Source organism: Puntigrus tetrazona, chromosome 4 (genome assembly GCF_018831695.1).
Source record: "Puntigrus tetrazona isolate hp1 chromosome 4, ASM1883169v1, whole genome shotgun sequence".
Lineage (NCBI taxonomy): Eukaryota > Metazoa > Chordata > Actinopteri > Cypriniformes > Cyprinidae > Puntigrus > Puntigrus tetrazona.
Genome location: NC_056702.1, coordinates 9221338 through 9240463, shown reverse-complemented (window position 1 = coordinate 9240463; position 19126 = coordinate 9221338). Strand labels below are relative to the sequence as shown.

Below are 19126 nucleotides of genomic sequence, written 5' to 3'. Positions count from 1 at the left end.
ATAATGTATGGTGTGAACACGACGCTTGATTATATTGTGTATCTTCCACTAAGAAGATGCTGAAATTAATAGTGATATTTCCTTTTGTTTTGCTTTTGCCTGGCAATTAAATATGCACACTGTTCATGGTATGGAAAGAGAAGCTGGGAATATTGCATTGCATGAAAATGAACTGTGTCCCATTCACGATGTATCTGGTCACTATAAAAACGTTTAATAAGAGGGCGCTTACTACCGCTTCAACGGTCATGCATGAGAAATGTCTAAATAAAAATGTGTTGATCCATTTCTCAGTTGTAAAAGTTTAAATGTTTTGTTGGCATTGTAAATATTCACTTTCCCGTGGCCACGGAAGGGGAAAAGTCGCGCTTTCTTTCTGTATTTCAACACACGGCAAGCAAAAAGAAATCCCTGGAAGCTTGCAAACAATTTTGCTAATTCACAAGCTGACAAACTGTGAAAACTTACTCGCCAAGGTAATGTTAATTATTAAACTGAACAAAATGCAACGTCTTCTGAAACACTGCAATGTGACGCGAGGTTCAATCGGCAACATTATTAATAGATTTGCGCCTCAGCTCGTTTCCCTTCCTGTTTTTACACGTAGAAAAGGTGAAAAAAAAAATGTATTGCATTGTGTAGTTTTCTCCTTCCACGATGATGCAAGTACCTAAGGCAGTACTAAATATAGCAGAAATGGCAACATTTTTCACAATCATGACAGAAAATCAAAGCACTTCCTTAAACTCACTAACAGAAAGGCAGCACAATCCTCCTAATAAGGCATCCAAACAAAACAGTTACCCAGAATGCAACATGGCGTGATGTCAGCTTGTGTTTTTGTACTTGCATGAGTATCAACTCCAGTAGTAAAAACATTGTTTAATAGTAGTTTAACATAATGAAAACTTGCTTATTTAATACTCTGTATATATATAAATACACACACACATATATGTGTCTGTATATATATATATATATATATATATATATATATACACACACACACACACACACACACACACACACACACATATATATATAATACATGTGTGTATTAGCAACTCTCTAGCAACTTTTATAAAATATATATACTGTCAGAAAACAGAAAAAAGCACAGTACAAAAGCTGTCATTGGGTCGATACTTTTACAAACACTTAACATTAATAAAATTTTGTAGTTTTTTTTTTTTTTTTTTTATCTGAGGGCGATGTTAGACAGAAGGACTTGCTACAGAGGTAATGTGGTTCAGAGTAAAGCCCATGTGTGACTTGCCGGTCAGGGAGGCAGCATGCGTTGTGGGACAGCAGCGGTCAAACACATTGGTAGGAAGCAACCACAGCACTCGACAGACACACTCAACTGGCCTTTAACACAGACATCACAAGCACACGCGCATACATTTGTGCGCTCGCATGTGTATCATTTAGTCATTGTTTGTCCTTCGAGAAGAGATTAAGTCTGTGGTAGGCCTGAGGGATTCGTACCGTTCCCTTGTGTAAGGCTTTCCGATTAAGCTTTGCTTACGTGGAGAGCAGCTTGTTAAAATCTAAATTCAGCTTCCGCGGATCGTTTGGCAGCGCCGCGTACACAAAATCTGTTTAACACATTCACAAGCGCAGACTTAGAAACTTTCCTCGTGGGCCGACGTATTAGCCGCCGCGCTCGTGTCAGATTTCCCGCGCTTATGATGCATGTAACAGCAAATTGCTCCAGCGTTAATCAAAGCGATTTTCTGTAATCAGATTGCAGCGAGAAATGGATGCTTGTTACGAAACAGACTGCAGGTAGACGCGAAAGATCAGACGAGGTCTAATTAACGGCGAGTTGAGCCGCGCCAGACTTTGTCGAGCGCGTTCGCATGTCTGTGATCTCTCATAAGGAGGCCACACACGCCCAATAACGCTCAGAGGGCTCATGGGAGAATCAATGACATCAGTGCATTTCCTGTGCCCTCGGGGTACGGTGCTGTTATTGATTGCTTGTGTCTGGTTTTAATTATCCTCCAGTGGAAATGAAAGGAGAGGGGAATCAGCGGACCCTGCCAATCAATCTGGTGCACAATCTGATTGAGACACTTCAAACAATACGGGCCCATCGACCAATCAGAATGCAGGATCCTCACGTTTTGGTTTGACCTTTGTTTGGGGTTTTTTCCACGATAGAGGGAGTATGTTTTAAAGCGAGCACGTATGCTACTACTTTAAGTATTAAAAGTAATGTTGATTTGTCATTTACTCACCAAGTTGTTTTAAACCAGGCGATATTTTGAATATTTTGTGATATTTTGAAGGATTTTGGTAACCAAACAGTTGCAGGCCTTCACTGAACCACTTGGGGGTAACTAAATGCTTAATGCCAATATTGTCATTCTGGCGTGAAGTTTTTCTTTTAAACCTTTGGTGCTGAAAGGTCATTTCAGCATATTGCAAACAATGTTGCTGTGCGAAGTCACTTTTAAACCAAACAGCTTTCTGTTGGTCAGCGAGGCAAATTCCAGTGACCAATATGAACCTGTTGCAAAATCTATGTGGGGAAACCTTTTGTGAACTGTGAAATTGTACAGATTTCTGGTAAAATGACCAAACTTGTCTGCAAACGTTTGTGAGCAAGCTTACGTGCACTTTCTTAAGTCGATGAACACATTAACCTGCTTTCCTTCAAGATATTGAAGTGCGCATGTGTGATAAGTGACAGGACAGAAACTTTAAGCGCATCCAGAAAGAGTGAGAGTAAAGAAAGAAACGAATGCATCACAACAAACTCTTTTAAAAATGAGTTTTCATCTCGGGCAGCAGAAGTAGAAGATAATAGATTATCTGTACGTTTCCTGCTGACACGCAAGCTTTATTTATGGAATACTTAGAGTCAGATACACAAATTATTAGCTTTGTGTTTTGACGGCACTGAGGAAATAACCCGATTTCTTAATAAAGTCATGTAAATTGTGTGAATTATATGTACTGTTCATCGCCTTGTATCATGCACATTGCGTGAACACTGAAGAAACAGGCATAGTGCACTCTGTGGATCCTGAAGACCTATTAAAATACAACATTTTGAGTGATAAACGCTTAATGCGCTCACATTAGCACTCGCTCTCGCTTCATTCATAGTATATTAGTAGAGGCTAAATATTCTAATGAGGCTAACTGGAAATGTTTCTGCTCTCTTTCACGTCATACACAAGATTCAAACATAAGTACACAGCGTATAGTACATTAAATCAGTTCAGAATGCAATGCTTGTTATTTCGTACCAATATCATGATAAACTTTCACTTTTTTCTAATGCAGGAAACGATACGACATTCGCGGTGCAGTGAACAGTATATACACAGAGTATATACAAACAGCTCAAGCGTTTTGTGATAAATGAAACGTCTAATCACATTAGACGCTCGTGTAAACACTGCCGTTAAAAACGTTCATTTTTGTCAATCAGGAATCAACATGCAAGTCAACATCGATGACAATATGAAATGTTTCTTCAGCGCTTTAAACAGTAGCGCATAAATAGTGCGTAGCGTTTCGTGAGAGATATTTTAGGTTTGTTTTCGTGCCGGTGTGTCTAGAAAGCAATTGTTCAGTGCTCAGCCTGAGTTTATTCGAATGCCTCTCTCTCTCTTTGTCGTCCTCCACGTCTATTCATATACTCCTCTTCAGTAGCCCTCCCTCATGCGCTTCCAACTACTCAAGATTCCAGAGTGTGTAGCCATGCCAATTAGTTCTGCGCTGCCGTGAGCGTGTGTGTGTGTGTGTGTGTGTGTGTGTGTGTGTGTGTGTGTGGCAGGTTGGGTAATACTGATATACTGTATGCAGTGCAGCGCCCCAGTGCTCTCCACACACAGGATGAGTCATACACGCACAGCAAAGGCAGGGCTTTCCCTCGCTCAGAGCTGATGCTCAGATTTCATTCCCGTTTGTCACAATATTATACTTTTATCTTAATCCCTCCAGAACGATCACCGTGAGACGCTCAGTCGCTCTCTCGCAGATCACGACCTCCGTTAAATGAATGGAGTTAGCATTGGACGTGGTTGACGCTCAATACGTGGAGGAAATGCTCTGCATAGCTGGCTAATCTGGTGAGGATCGGCCTCGTTTTGCGGCTCGATCTAATGCTGTTAACTAACTCGATTTGAGCCTTCCCTCTTGTTCCTTCGAGACGTATGGGTGCACAACCCTCTTTCAGAGACACATTAGCGACAAACAAATGCTAAAACATATCTGCGAGTAAGCGAAGAGCTCATCTGGAGTAAAAGCAGCCAGTCAGGATGAAACGGGGTTTTCACTTATACTTTGATTGACTGTCTCGCAGGTTGAGTGCAAATGATGTTTGATGGAGTCTGCGCTTAAGTGCTTGCTTTGTATGCTTGATGTTTAATGAATGGTTTGGGTTCAGTGTAAGTTCACATCTAAAGGCATCCATCAAATACCTGAAAATGTTTCGACTCATCACTTAATTGATAAAAACAAACACTTGCAGTAATGGGCCAGTGATGTTTATTTGTTTCTTCTTCTTTTTTTTCATAGTCAATACCAAGCGACTGTCTTGATAAAACATTCCTGAAAAGAAAACCTTAATACTTTTATACATACATATTAATATATAATAAATAAAATTTGTTTTATATAAAAGCAAAATGTTTTGTGAATGTACTTTTGTATATTCTACATATTAAACATGCACAGTATTGAGAAAAACCTTTATTTCGTTGATATATATGTATTTTACTGTGTTTTACTGTAAAAAAAAAAAAAGACATTTTGGTGAACAAAATAGACATTTGAAAACAACAACAAATTAATTTTTACCAATGCTAATTTTCTTAATATTCGTCGTTTCACACCCTGTCTCCTCCCCCAGCCCATGTATGTGATCTTGGACCACAAAAACTGTACATTTTTAAAAAAATTTAGATTTATACACCATCTGGGATAATACAGACACAGCCGTTTGAAAATCTGGAATCTTTTCTGAAATCACCTTTAAAGACCTGTACAAAAAATCTTCATGGAAAATTATCTTTACTTAATATCCTGATGTATTTTGGCATAAAAGAAAAATCGATCATTTTGCCCCATAAAATGTATTTTTGCCTATTGCTACAAATATACCCCAGCGACTTCAGGCTGCTTTAGTGGTCCAGGGTCACATAGTTATAAGTTATGATATCTGTAACGCACATTATTGAATATTAAATTGAATTTAGTAAGAGACTTAATGTTTTTCTGTGTTCGAATGAGTTATATCAAACACTAAATATTCCTTTTAAGGTCCTGATAGCTCTCAGGCGTTGCCCTCTGAATTAGGTTAAGAAGTTTTCTCATGCTCCTCTGTCTAATGTTGTTTCTGCAGACCATTGGAATGTCTATTTATGGCAGCATGGGTCACTGTGTGTGTGTGTGTTTCCTGTTGTCCTGTGATTGGTCAGTCACGTTGTGAGTCATATCGTAGGTCACGGCCTTTGTCCTCCTCGTGTCCGTCTGGGGCGAGTCTCCTTATCGGTCTAGACATCAGTGCTATTGACTGCTCATGTTATGGACATCGGTGTTAAATCATCAATCTCGAAAGATATTGCGAACAGGGTCCTTTCTGTCTTAAGAGAACTGGAGAATAAATGAAAATGATTTACTGGAAAAAGAATAGTTTTTTCTGCCATCACAAACATAGCAAAGACACGCATTTTTAATTAAAATCGCGACAACAAGCGTGGAAACCCTTGATCTGTGCTATTTCTCTGTTCAGATATTAAGGTAAATGTGTGTGTTTGTTCTAACAGCCTTTAAGGTCCTGTGGAGATCGTGAGAAACAGAGTCCCACAGCAATCTTGGCATGAGCGTGGTTTGCTCAAACTCTTTCCGTATCGGCCCTGCGTGGAAAGTAACTGTGTAAAGTTTTGTTGTAGGTGTTCAGTAGTTTCCAACTACTCTTCTCACTGATTGATGTTCTTCTCCTCTGCAGTATGTGGAGAGGCGTCAATGTGAACTGCGCGGACGGCTCCGGATACACACCTCTGCACCACGCGTCTCTGAACGGACACAGGTAACGCTCATAGTCTGCGATTCGTTTACAGGCTCATGGAAAGTTAATGGACGCTAATTCAAAAAAATGAGATTACGCTTAGCGCCCTTTCACACCCGAACATCTCAGTTCCTCCTAACACGGTTTTATAGACTTAAAAAGGGAAAGGATTTCTTAGACGTCATTGAGGTGTAATCCAGCTCGCATACATGAGAATCAGGCGGCTGTGATGCCAGATTAGGGCGGCGTTCGTGAATCTGGATCCAGCCAGATTAGCGCGAGGTGTACGAGGCGGGCGGAGTTACATTCGATTAACGAGAGGTTTACGGGATGAGGCGGTGTCAGATTAATCAGATTTTTTTTTTTAAGCGGGATGGAAGTAGAATAGCTCGGGGTTTTCGGGTGGTTTAAATGTTTGCCGTAAGAACGAGGCCGGAGTAGGAGAGGGATTTCATGTTATTTGAATTATGTATTATGATTAGAGCACAATTACCCTGTTCATTTTTTGCCCGCAAAAAAAGCTTCATGAAGTTAAATAGAAGCCATGGAAGATTTATTGGCTTTTTGGTGTTGTGAATGAAAATCGCCCACACAATTACATGAAACCTTCCTTATTTGTTTTTCTCTCAGGGACGTGGTGTTGAAGTTGCTGCAGTTTGAAGCCTCTACTAATGTGGCAGACAGTAAGGGCTGTTTTCCTCTGCATCTGGCCGCATGGAGAGGCGACGTGGACATAGTCCAGATACTGATCCACCACGGGCCGTCCCACAGCAGAGTAAATGAGCAGGTACACACACGCATAGAGCAAATGTACTGCTTGCGAGCTTAGCCCTCGGCATAACTTTTGAGTTGCATGCTAAATTTGCCGATATAATGCAAATCAAAATAATGCGCATCGCTAGTCCTGTGGCGAACAATTAATCTGTGTGATATTTGTCTAATCAGCGTAGTATGACTTTATGGTTCGTTGTGATTACGAGTAAGGAAATTAACTTGTGTTGCTATGCTAGCGGTATGCTAAATGAAATGTTTCTTCTGTGAAATTTAATGGGTTATTTTCACACAATTTATCACGTGGCAAATGAATAGGGTGCTAATTTATTTTTTTCCAAAATTCAAGAATTTTTTTTTTTGTTTTAATTTTTTTTTAATGATATAACATTTTATTTTATTAATTAAAAAACACACCTAATCAATTAAAATCACCAAACCTATGCAATTTAACATTAATTTATTAAAATATGAAAAAAAGAAGAAATTTTAGGGCCCTATAAAATGTTTTAATTTTCTCACTTTATTTGTTACCAAATTCTGTTTAAGCACGTCTGTTTATATCAATGCATAAACAGCTTTATTTATTCAAACAAATTTTTTTTCTGTTATCAAATGAAGGCATAAAACATCCATTTAATTATTTTTTTAATAAATGAAAATGAAAAAAGGGGTTTATTGTTAAAATAAAAAAATATTTTAAAAAGTATTAGTAGTAACATTACCTATCCATATCTGCTGCACTACAGAAGTGTATTTCTGACAAACAACTTTTATTTTGACGGGTTGCGATGAGGACCCTTTCAATATATATGATAACAGTTTTACAACAAAATGCTCATGAAGTGACTCTCAGAGCAGTTCTGGGTAATGCTGTGCAATAAATCAAAATACAGATTTGATTTTTATTCCCGCCTTTTTTGATTTCCGTCCACGTTTTTCACGTTTAAAGGGCCCCAGATAAAAATGGTACATCTGAAAAGTAATTACACACTTTTTTCCTCAATCAAACTGCCTGAAGTTACGCTATCATCCATGTCTGAAATAGTGACAAATGAGCTGAATTTTAATGACAGTAACAAGCATTGAACGCTCATGAGTATTTACTCCAGTCTGCGGCTAATAGTACACTTTTACAAACACTTAAAACACCTGTTCACAGTCCCCATGCATTGGACCGGGCGCAATGACAGGTTTTTAACAGTTTCGGACCCGTTCCTCGCATCTCAGCGTGTTGATGGGCTGATGGAGGGTTTGTTGAGCAGAACCGGAGCAGCTCTGTGAAAGGCCTGTATTTACCTGCGGTTAAAATGCTGTCTCGCTGCTGCTCTCTCTCCTGCCGTCCGCCTCGCTCTTAATGACCGCACCAGCCGGAGAAACAATTACGCCAATCTTCAGCCCTCCTCAACTCACTAAACCATCAGCTTGATGGATGGGCCTTCGCCGCCGGCATCGGTGGCTTTTTGGAGAGACAAAGACAGCGTACGCCGTTCATTCGCAATGTCAGTCTGTTAGTAATGATTAGGGCCTGTTTTTGAGTTTTCGACTTGATTGGAATTGGCTTGAAACTAAATTTGAGGAAGTTAATTGAATTGGGCCGCCTTGAGTCATTTATGAACGCTGCATAATCTAGACTGATAAAAAATGATATATTTATGCTTCCGCTCCATCCTTTTCGCTAGACGGGTATGTTCAGCGCTTTTCGAGCAATAAGCGATGTGATTGTGATGATGCATATACCTGGACACACACACACACAGCCGGTGGCACAGACTTTACGGCGCGTATTACACCGCAGTGTAGGATGCTGAGCTCTTTATGACTTGGACATTACTCATATCCGAATATAATATTCATATATTTCGTGTCAGAGGGTATGCTATTATTTCAGCACTGCTTTCGTTTCAAGCTAGTGTTTTATCGTTTTTATGCTGACACACACACACACACACACACACACACACACACACACGCGCGCAAGGATTGTCGAGGAATGTCGAGATTTTGGACTGCGTGTCTGTGGAGTCCGTGCACGAATGTTCGTTTGAGCCTCTGTGTTGTCCAGATTTGTAAAAGAGCTTCCGTTTATCATTCTTTCATCCGAAAGGACATAAAATCAATCTGAACGCTCAATGCATTTCTGCCGCGGCAAACGCGCGGTCTCCGCAGGTGATATGTCACTCGGCGATCTGCATCTTCACAGAAAAGAGCGTGACAGCCTGTGACAGGCCTATTTTGAAGCGCGTGACCGTATATTAGGGGGAGTCTATGCTAATTTGCTTGAAGGGTACTTACTTGCATCACTCTAAGCTAGCTAAGTGAACCAGGGCACTTCACCCAAAAATAAAAGTTCCTTTGGCATTTACTCACCGTCATGTCTCTCTAAGTGCTTATTTCTTAGTTTTCTTCAAACACAAAAGATGCATTTATATGTTAATAAGCCGTTTTTGTTTTGTTTGAGTGCGTGCAAAGAAGCTGTAGGTGTCTGTTTGTGCATTGAACAATTAACGCCGCTCGGCTTTGAGGAAATGCAACGAGAAAGGCATCTTTGTGACTGTGAGCTTACTGTACTTTGAGGACAAATCCGTCCACAGAGGTGAGCCAAATCCGACGAAAACTTCCACTTATTGGAAAAATAAGCTAAATTAGGGTGTGGATATTCTGTAGCAGTTCGATTTTATGTTAAAGCTATTAGGGTATTTAATACATGCTATCGTTTTTGGCATCCTTCAATTTTGGGTTACTAATATTTCTTTCTCTTACGTTCGCTAAAGCTGAACAGTTGTGCTGCTTAATATTTCTGTGGACACCGTTCGTTCAGCGTTCTTCAATAAATAGGAAGTTAAAAATTACAGGTTTTACTTGTAATAGAGTTTTTTGTAACTGTCATTTTTGCTTAATTTAACACAATACAAGTATTTTAAAAATCTTACTGAGCCCAGCTAATAGATATGCTTAAGCATATGGACATAGAGCCTTAGTGGATGAGTCTAAATGTGTTTGAGAGAGAAAGGGAGTGTGAGAAAATAGCTAGTTTTGAGCGTTACTTAGGAATGTTTTGTTTTCTGGTTGGGAGGACGAAAGGTTACACCATTTTCTCTGACTCCGGCTCCTCTGAGCCCACAAGAGACGGCCCTCTGGATTCCTCTATTTCTTCCTCTCTCTCTCTCTCTCTCTCACTCACACACACACTCACTCACACACACACACACGTACAGCGTTAGCCAGATGTGTTTGTGAGTCCCAGTGTCAGATCGGCCGTGTTAACACTCTCACCGAGCTCTCTTTAGCTCAGGTCAGTAGTATGAGGTCACTTCCCGAACAAGCATATGTGTGAAAATAAGTTGAACCATGTGTCTCGTGGTACGATGGTCACCTTTTAACGCTGTTTCCCGTGTGTGGAATAGCATGGTGGCTTATATAAAGAAGCAAAATATCGATTACCACAAGAAAGTGATCTATTTGTTTCTTCTTTTCTTTGAAAAGTGCAAAAAATTGGGTTACAATGAGGCAATTTCAGTAGAAGTTAACATTTAAACACTGTATTAGTCATGAAGCCACAAGACGTAAACAGTGTTTGTAAAAATGTTTTCAGTTTAGAAAAAGTATGCTTACTATGTTATATCTTTTTTTATTATACCGTATTAGTCCCTAAAAACCTAAAATGACAGTAAAAAAATATTATTTGAACACCTTTTATAGCCCAAATAATACATGTTTTAACAGAAAAAATATGTTAGAGTTATGAGCGTCACATTTTGGCTTTTAAGTCCTTATATTAAAAATCCTATTAACATAAATGCCCCATCGTAACCTATATTTACAGTTTTCTTTTTAAAGAAAATTAGGGATTATTTAATTTAATTTAATTACATTAGGGATTATTTAATTTAATTTAATTTAATTACATTTAATTGTACTTAATTTAATGTCAATCAGCATTAAATGTTTTATCGAGCTCGTATTGAACCCAGAACATTCTTTTTAATTCTGCAATATCGGCTCAGAGACTGAATCCACATTAAACTGCGCTGGATTGTGCAGGATAGCCAAGATTAACGCGCTCCTCCACACCTCCTCTACGCTCCCGTGGGCCGTACTGTCTGTCTGTACATCTGCTTTAGCGCTCCACTAAGAGATGAGACTCGCGGGGTCCTCGTCTGGGAACAAAGCACTTTTGTTGAGCCTGTTTGCCTGTTTTATACTTTAATTATGTGTTTTGTGTGGTTTAAAGTGCTGATCGCTCTAGATACGCCAGCGTTATTATGTGTCATTTCATTGATTGAATGCGAACGCCGTTTCTTCTGTTGTTTTATCGTGACAGTCCGTCTTGGATATTAACCAATAGTGCGTAAACAGTACGGAGCAGGAAAGCAGCCTACTGTCTCTCTGGATATTGCACTGTCTGGCCAACATACAGATACACGATGGAGGCCGCGTTCATGGATGCAGGAAATTACTCTGTGTGTGTGTGTGTGTGTGTGTTTGTTTGGCGTTCAAGGCTGAAGAAGGAGATTAAAGGAAGAAAGGCAGGCATAGAGAGAGAAATGGAGAGAGCGAGAGATATCTCTCTGCAGTATCAGGTCTGTTTCTTTGTGCTGCTTCGGGGACTTGGGAGTCTCTTATCATCATTTTCAATCATGTCTGGCTAATTAAGGAACCCATTTTGCTTGAAATAAGTCATTGCAGTTAAAGCGGCCACTCTCTGCAGTTCTCTTGTTTATTGACAGACCTGCACGAATGCTCCTTCTGTCTTCATGCCACGGACAAAACCACAGATTTTTCACTCGCATGGGTTCGTTAGAGCACCCCTCTAAACACACCCACATACAGACACACACACACAGAGAGAAGAGAACAGGTCGTGGCAATAGAGGGCACTGTTGAGTTAACTTTGGCCCGGTTGTGAACGCACAGCTCCAGTTTCATTTGTTAGGTGACGTTCTCATTACCTGGTTTAACAAACCGCTAACTCATCCCACACCACCTTGAGTGAGAGTTGCGCTTGCATTTTTAATTGTGGTGTCTGCAGTCGGTGAAAATGAAAAGACGATAAAGGAGAATCCTGAGCCGTGTCTTTTTATTTGGGTCAGTAAAAACACCAGGGCTGCCTCCGCCTTTCCTAGTTAGACATTCATTTAAGCCATAGTTGACTAGTCGCATGTTTATCGAATACTTTTTTACTATATAGTATGTGAAAAACAGACTAAAAGAGTAGCATGTGAAAATTTCTAGCATGCATAAAACTGTAGCCAAAATGTACCTGAATGACTTACTATTTCTATTACGATTTGCACATTCGATGGACACTTTACTGTACTATGAGGCCATGGGGTACGATTTAAAATACTATAATGTGTATAACTATTAAAATACTACTCATATTTATATTATATGTGACCCTGGAGCACAACACCTATCATAAGTAGCACAACTATATTTGTAGCAATAGCCCAAAATACATTGTACTGGGTCAAACTGATCGATTTTACTTTTATGCCACGAAGTAAAGATCATGTGCCATGAAGATGCTTCGTGGATTTCCTACCTTAAATATATTAAAACTGAAATTATCATTAGTAGCATGCATCGCTAAGAACTTCATTTCAAACCATACATCGCTAGAACGCTTTTTTTTTCAGCTTTCAGATGCTATATGAATCTTAATTTTGAGAAAAAAAAATAATGAAAAAGTAAGTTGTTGACTCTGCTAATGCATTTAAATGTTTTACCTTGAAGTAATATGTTGTTATCAGTATGAACCAGTTGTGTTTGATTTGTCTTATCGCGAAAAATATCATTGAATTTCCTTAATGCAACGGAGAGATCCGATCAGGATGTGCTGCTGTGTATCATCTTGTGTGTAAAAACAACCTGACAGTAGCCTTAGGGCGGTTGCAATGCATCATGGGATTTATTTAGGGCAGTACTGTAAGTGATTGGCAGGCAGTTGTCATGGTTATATGAAATCTCATGTTTTGATAACGAACGCTTCAGAGTGAATTTATTTACAGTGCTGTTACAGTAACACTCTCTCTCTCTCGGTCTTATGTAGAACCATGAAAAGGAGACGGCTCTGCACTGTGCGGCTCAGTACGGTCACTCCGAGGTGGTCCGTGTTTTGCTGCAGGAGCTGACGGACCCCAGCATGAGAAACAGTAGAGGAGAAACGCCGCTGGACCTGGCCGCCCTGTACGGTCGCCTGCAGGTGGTCCGCATGCTGCTGACCGCCCACCCTAACCTCATGAGCTGCAACATACGCAAACACACACCTCTACATCTGGCCGCACGAAATGGCCATCATGCCACCGTTCGAGTGCTGCTGGAGGCCGACATGGACGTTAACACGCAGGTCAGTGTGTGTGGGCACTACGTCTTCTTCCCCTAGAACTCCATACACTTTGCACACAACCTTTTTGCTCTAGATCTCAGTTGTTATGCTCAGTCGTGACACAGAGAGAGAGAGAGAGAGAGAGAGAGAGAGAGAGTGTGAATGGTTTAAGGGCTCAAATGGATGAATAATTAATCTAGCTGTGAGAGTAAGTGAAACGCAGTAGAAGAACACTCTGTTCTCAGTCCAGGGTTTCCTCAGGCTACCCTGGTGTGTGTTTACTTTGTTATACTTTAGGGATATATTTTTGTACCAAGAAGTGACCTAAATCATACAAACCTTCCCTTTGGGAACATTTGGGGAGATCTGGGGACGTCCTCAATTGAAAAAAAGCAATTTGTAACCAAAGTACAAATAGGAAAATAAATGAAAAATGACTTGGAAACGTGCGCGTTAGTGTCAAAAACAGAGTGGAAAAGTGCAAGGTTTCTGAAATTAATGAGCAATATAATATATAGGCTAAAACAGTGTATTTTGTAAATGTGAAATGTAATTGGGGTTTCCTGATATCAAGAGACTTATAAGAGCATTGCATTAGTGGAACACAGAAATATATGCTGAAATGTAAGTGATTTTTTTTTTTTTCGAGATAAAAAGTGGTGACTTTCTGAAAACACTTTTGCAATCTCCAGTTTGATATTCCATTCACAGAGAAGTGTAATAAATCTAGTATGTGTGTATTTATGAATTACCTCCGTCTGTGCCACCACATTTCACTATTAACAGTTAAAGTGTAAGTTAATTACTTTGAACGGCGAAGGGCGATCAGCTTTCTGCTCTGCGTGCTTTGCAATTTATGATGAAATCTGCTGAAGATATGTATCATATTGTGGCCTCTGTAGTGTGTTAAATATCGCGACGCTGTCGATACACAGCCCTACTAAATTCTGCATAGAGCTCTTTAATAACCACGTATCAAAACCAGCCACTGGAGAAAGGTATAGTATGTATCATAATCTTAGCATGAAAGCTGTTATATAAGTGAGAAATCCTAACTAATATAGTTTCAGTGCTTTGGGTGTTTTCTTGTTAGTATGGGATGTGTTTGTCTTATATGTCAGGCTGTAAAGCTGTTTGTATGGAAACTGTCTTTTTAGGCATTGTGTGTGTGTGTGTGTGTGTGTGTGTGTGTGTGTGTGTGTGTGTGAACGCTGGAGGATTGTCTGCGTTTGAATGGTTCTGTGTATGAGAGAGAATGATCAGAGGACGCTTTGATCTCAGAAAGCATGGACTCCCCATCCACTGTCTCTGAGATACAGTATTATTTGAACACACTTTTTTTTTTAAACCTGTATAGTTTCAGTGCAACAAAGCGCCTTAACCAGACACGTTCCTGTTGGTCTGTCCTGTGAATGAGAACAAATTTGTTTAATATCGAAGTAAGATATGAAAAGCTCATTTCATTGCTCCTATGCTCATTTTAGAATTTAAAATGCAGGCCTCGCATAGAGGCGTTTGCATCCGAGCTCTTCGTTACCTCTACGATAAGCTGAATTTTGCACCAATGATATAAAAGACATAATGTATGTGGTATTGAATGTCGGATCATGCGGCTCTCCTCAATGAAGTGCATATTTTACGACGCATCTCTCCAGCCTTCCATCTTCTTTCCTCCTCTGAGAAAGACACTCGGTCAGTGCCTAACTTTATGAGAACATTCAGTTGCGGTAGAAAAGCAAGAAAAAGAGATGAAGGCAATCTGCTCAATTCCTGGAAGCACAGCGAGAGTGAATCGATTTCCTCCTCCTGGTGACATCAATAGCTAATCGCCATGGGAAACTCGACAGGAAGTGGTCCTCATCCAGAGGAGGGGGGTCCCACTTCCCGTCCTGTTGTGGACTCACTCGCTGCTCATCCTAAACAGTACAGAACTCTTGAGTTCAACACGTCAGAAGTGTGCTCCGCGGCCTTCACTTTGTTCAGTTGGAACTTGGAAATCTTTTTAGTCGTTTCGGACCGTGCAGTGATCTGGACTGGACTTTAACCTCAGGGTGAAGGATGAATGTCTTATCTGCAGCTATGTTCGGTCTTAGAGCGTGTGCTTTCTCTGAGTAAGTAATCACAGAGGACATGAAGTCTCGTTTCGCATGTATCGAAGGTTTAAGTTTATGTTAGCTTTACTTTTACGCCATTAGATTCTCAGTACATACATTAAATGGAAATGTACATTTGTTACCTTCAAACATGACCTTTAAGTTTTAACTGAAGGTATTAATAGTATCCCACCTTGTTTAAAATGGCCTAGAAACATTCCTTGAGGTTCAGTCTTTCCACGTTCTTTTTTTTGACAGTGTACCAGCACTGACTACGCACATTTCTTATTGCATAACATAACTTCATGTAGGTGTTTGCCAATGTGTTTTCGACTTCTCTCTCATAACTGTCAGACTTGCAGGGAGTTCACTGGATGCATTCTTGTGTTAAAGAACATTACGATAAGCTGCAACTAAACGGAGCAGAGATGCTGAAATGTTTTATCCTCTTAAGGCCACGCGTACAAAACAAGTTACTGCATATAAACACGTGAGGTGCCGGGTTGTTTATTTGGGAAATAATAGAAGCTTTTGAGATACATTTTAAAGAATCCGTAGACATTCAAAGACATAGGTGACTCCTGATTGAGATCTTATGAAGCAAAACAAGCAGTTTGTGCAAGAAAATGACATTATTTAACCCACAATCTGGGCAAATAGTCACCTACATCTCGGATGAACTGAAGTTGAGTAAATTAACAGTAAATTTCCATTTTTGAGCGAGCTATCCCTTTAACAAGAGCGTTTTAGGAGCACTTTGTTATGCTCAAGATGCTCTAAAACACAGGCACGACGATCCATGGAAAAACAAGATGAGAGGCACAACCCTGTCTCCGAAATTCAGTTTTGGAATGAAAAAAAAAATCTTTAAATAATTTACTTAAAATCCATAACATCAGCCCTAAATCATTGTTATAGTATGCATAATGACTTTTTTTCTCAATCTTTAAACTCATAATTTGTACTTTGTTCATTCAAAAAATGATTTGTTTAATTATTTTTGTCTATTTGGCAGTAAGATTCACTGTTTCGGACAGCTACTTTAAACTATAAGTGTTGTTCAATGCCTGGTATTTTCTTATGGTGCATCAGTAGGCTTTCACTAGCATGCATCACTAGGAAGTACAGGAGAACTAAATAATTGCATTGAGATGTGAAACCAAAAATTTAACAGGATGTTTGTAGATGTTTGTTGATCGATGAGAACTTCTCAAAAGTTGTTCCGTTTCACTGCTCTCACTTGATTCCAAATTGAAAATTGATTTTTTTTTTTTTATGCCACCAAAGCAGAAGAGCATTCCTACCTGCCAAATGTCTTTTCTGGTGTGTAAGCACCCACAGTTCCTTTGATGATAAACATAGAAGCTAAATAGTAGCCAAAGACGTTCACTCGAAACCAGATTTAAAAAAAAAAAGAGAAGAAAGTCAATGTGTACATTTGCTTATGTAAGAATGTCTGGCATTGTTACTCAGCGCTCTGGAGAGTCTCTGTTGTCCGGGAGCCAGATTAATGCTGTGGCACCAATGCCAAATAAACAGAGTCTCAAACTTCTGCAATGAGGTAGTTTTGGCGCTCCCAGGCTACCTTGCTATTTCTGCAGCGATGTGACATACGGAGGATTAAGGATCACAGTAGTAGGTCCCCGTAGTACTTGTTTAACGCGTATTGCATCATCACACAGATCCAGTAGTTCAGAGAAAAGAGCAAGCGCCTGTGTTTTACTCGTGCCTGTGGACTAATGAAGGCCGATGGGGGCGATTTGATTGGCTATCGTGTGCGGTCTCCCGGTGGCCTATTAAAATGACCACGCTCAACTGTGCAAGAAGCTCTCTCGCGATCTGTCTCGACTGCCGATCGCTCTCATTTACCCGCTTCTTTCCCTCTTTCAAGCTGCCGTCAGTCAGCCTCATAAATTCACAGCGCTATTGCCGTTAATTGTAGTACACTGAATAAATGTTTCCAGAGCTAAATTGGGTGTAGTTAAGTACTTCACAGTGAGCGTGATATAAAACACCCTGCCAGTCGCCCCGGTAGACAGCTGATAGACTGCGAGGGCTGCTGTAGTAAAAATGCAGTAGTGTAAAACTGCCGTTTGCTTCTTTATGTGAGGCATTAAGCTTAAAATATTGACTCCAAATCATTCTCTCTCTAGACAGAGAAAGGGAGCGCTCTCCACGAAGCCGCTCTCTTCGGAAAGATGGATGTAGTTCAGCTGCTGCTCGACTCAGGTATGTCTTTCAGAAGTGCATGCGCGTGTGGGGTTTGAACGAGGATGTTGCGTGGCCATGGTTTGTTTAAAGTACTTGTGTGGCCTGTGACCTAACAGCTTCCCTGTCAGTTCCAGCTGTGGAACAGGAATTAGGGGTTGGGAAGCTTCCTGTCGTGGGGAAAGGGTGGTTTTATTGTTTCGGAAAGTTTTATTTCGGGAAAAATGTTTTGTTTTGTTTTGGGGTTTTTTTTCGTGTTTTTTAGGATTGTGGGAAGCTGTCTGACTATGCTATTGTATAACTTACGCAAGACACAAGAAAATTTGTTTCTATTGTTGTATTTTTTAAGTTACAGAACATATATATAATCTTTGCATGTATATGCATTTTTGCACATTTTTGTGCCGTTTTATTACTTTTGATTTTAACAGTAAATGAAATAAATGTAATCGCGTTGTGTCATTTATAGCTGGAAGCAGTGGTTGATACTGTTGCAGTGCATTATCAGAAATAAAATATTATAAATGTATATTACATTTAGTGCTGTCAATTGATTAATTGCATCCAAAATAAAGGTTAAACAAATAAATATGTTTGTATACTGTATATATTTATTATATAAATACAAGCACATGCATGCATATATTTAAGAAAAATCTTATGTTTATATATTAAATATATTTATATATAATATGAATTAAAAGAAAATAAATATATGTGCATGTAAATATTTCCTAAATATATTCTGTATATGTGTGTTTGTATATATACATAATGAATACGTGCATATTATATTATTATTATTATATTATGTAAACAAAAATTTCTGGATATGATTAATCATGTAATAATGTAATATGTAAAAAAAATGAAGTTGTTATACAAAACAGGCAACATGCAAATACATTTTTTTAATTAACATTTATGTCTAATTAAAGCTCGTCTAAATCTGAAAATTAAAAACTTGAATTTTTTCCTCAGGGATTGATGCCAACATCAGAGATTGCCAAGGAAGAACTGCTTTAGACATTCTAAGAGAACATCCATCTCAGAAATCACAGCAAATCGCTTCTCTCATACACGGTAAAGAATTTCTCAGACACGCACGCATTATTTTTTATTTTTTTTAAAGCAAATAAAGCCCCTAAAACACACAAAAGCACACTCACACACACGTGTACAAGCTGACGAGGGAGCGTGTTCTTGGTGGAAATCAGAAGGCGGATGCTTGCAGATTGATAAAATTTGTTTCAGGAAGTTTGTGTAAGATTGAGAACAATGGTCGTTTAGTGTGCATGTGAAATCCATGTTCCCTCACGTTTATCAAAAGAAAAAAACCAACTACAAATACTTAGAATACAGCGACTTCTTAATAATGTACACGTTAGGTGCTATTACGTGTTTATTACTTTGTTGTACACGTATTATTACAACGTCAGGTCGTTTTGAGCATTATAACATCTGGATGATTCCAGAGTTTGTTTGTCTTTGCGTACTGATTCAACTGAACTCATTCTTTCCAGAAGACGCTGGGTGTTTCGAATTCAATGTTCTCTCTCTGCTTTCGAAAACACACCCTCATAAAAGAATATGATGTGGTTATCTGGTTTTGAAATTAAATTCAGTTCAGCTCTCTAGTTGTTTCCCTCCACTTTATGCCCAGGGTTATACATTTCTGAGGGTTGTGAAATGCAG

The 19126-nt window shown here is 39.3% G+C and overlaps 1 protein-coding gene across 12 annotated transcripts in view; it reads left to right on the top strand.

Annotated features, from left to right (window-relative positions):
- Positions 1-19126, top strand: part of anks1b (ankyrin repeat and sterile alpha motif domain containing 1B) — a 166263-nt gene that overhangs the window by 29380 nt on the left and 117757 nt on the right. For 11 of the 12 annotated variants that reach the window (XM_043237048.1, XM_043237054.1, XM_043237050.1 and 8 more), the window contains exons 2-6: positions 5969-6049; positions 6659-6815; positions 12855-13151; positions 17377-17452; positions 18413-18514. In XM_043237048.1, the coding sequence (XP_043092983.1) occupies positions 5969-6049; positions 6659-6815; positions 12855-13151; positions 17377-17452; positions 18413-18514 (713 nt within the window). Of the gene's footprint in view, positions 1-5968; positions 6050-6658; positions 6816-12854; positions 13152-15064; positions 15242-17376; positions 17453-18412; positions 18515-19126 lie in introns of those variants that run through there. The other variant, XM_043237055.1, reaches the window with a different exon arrangement.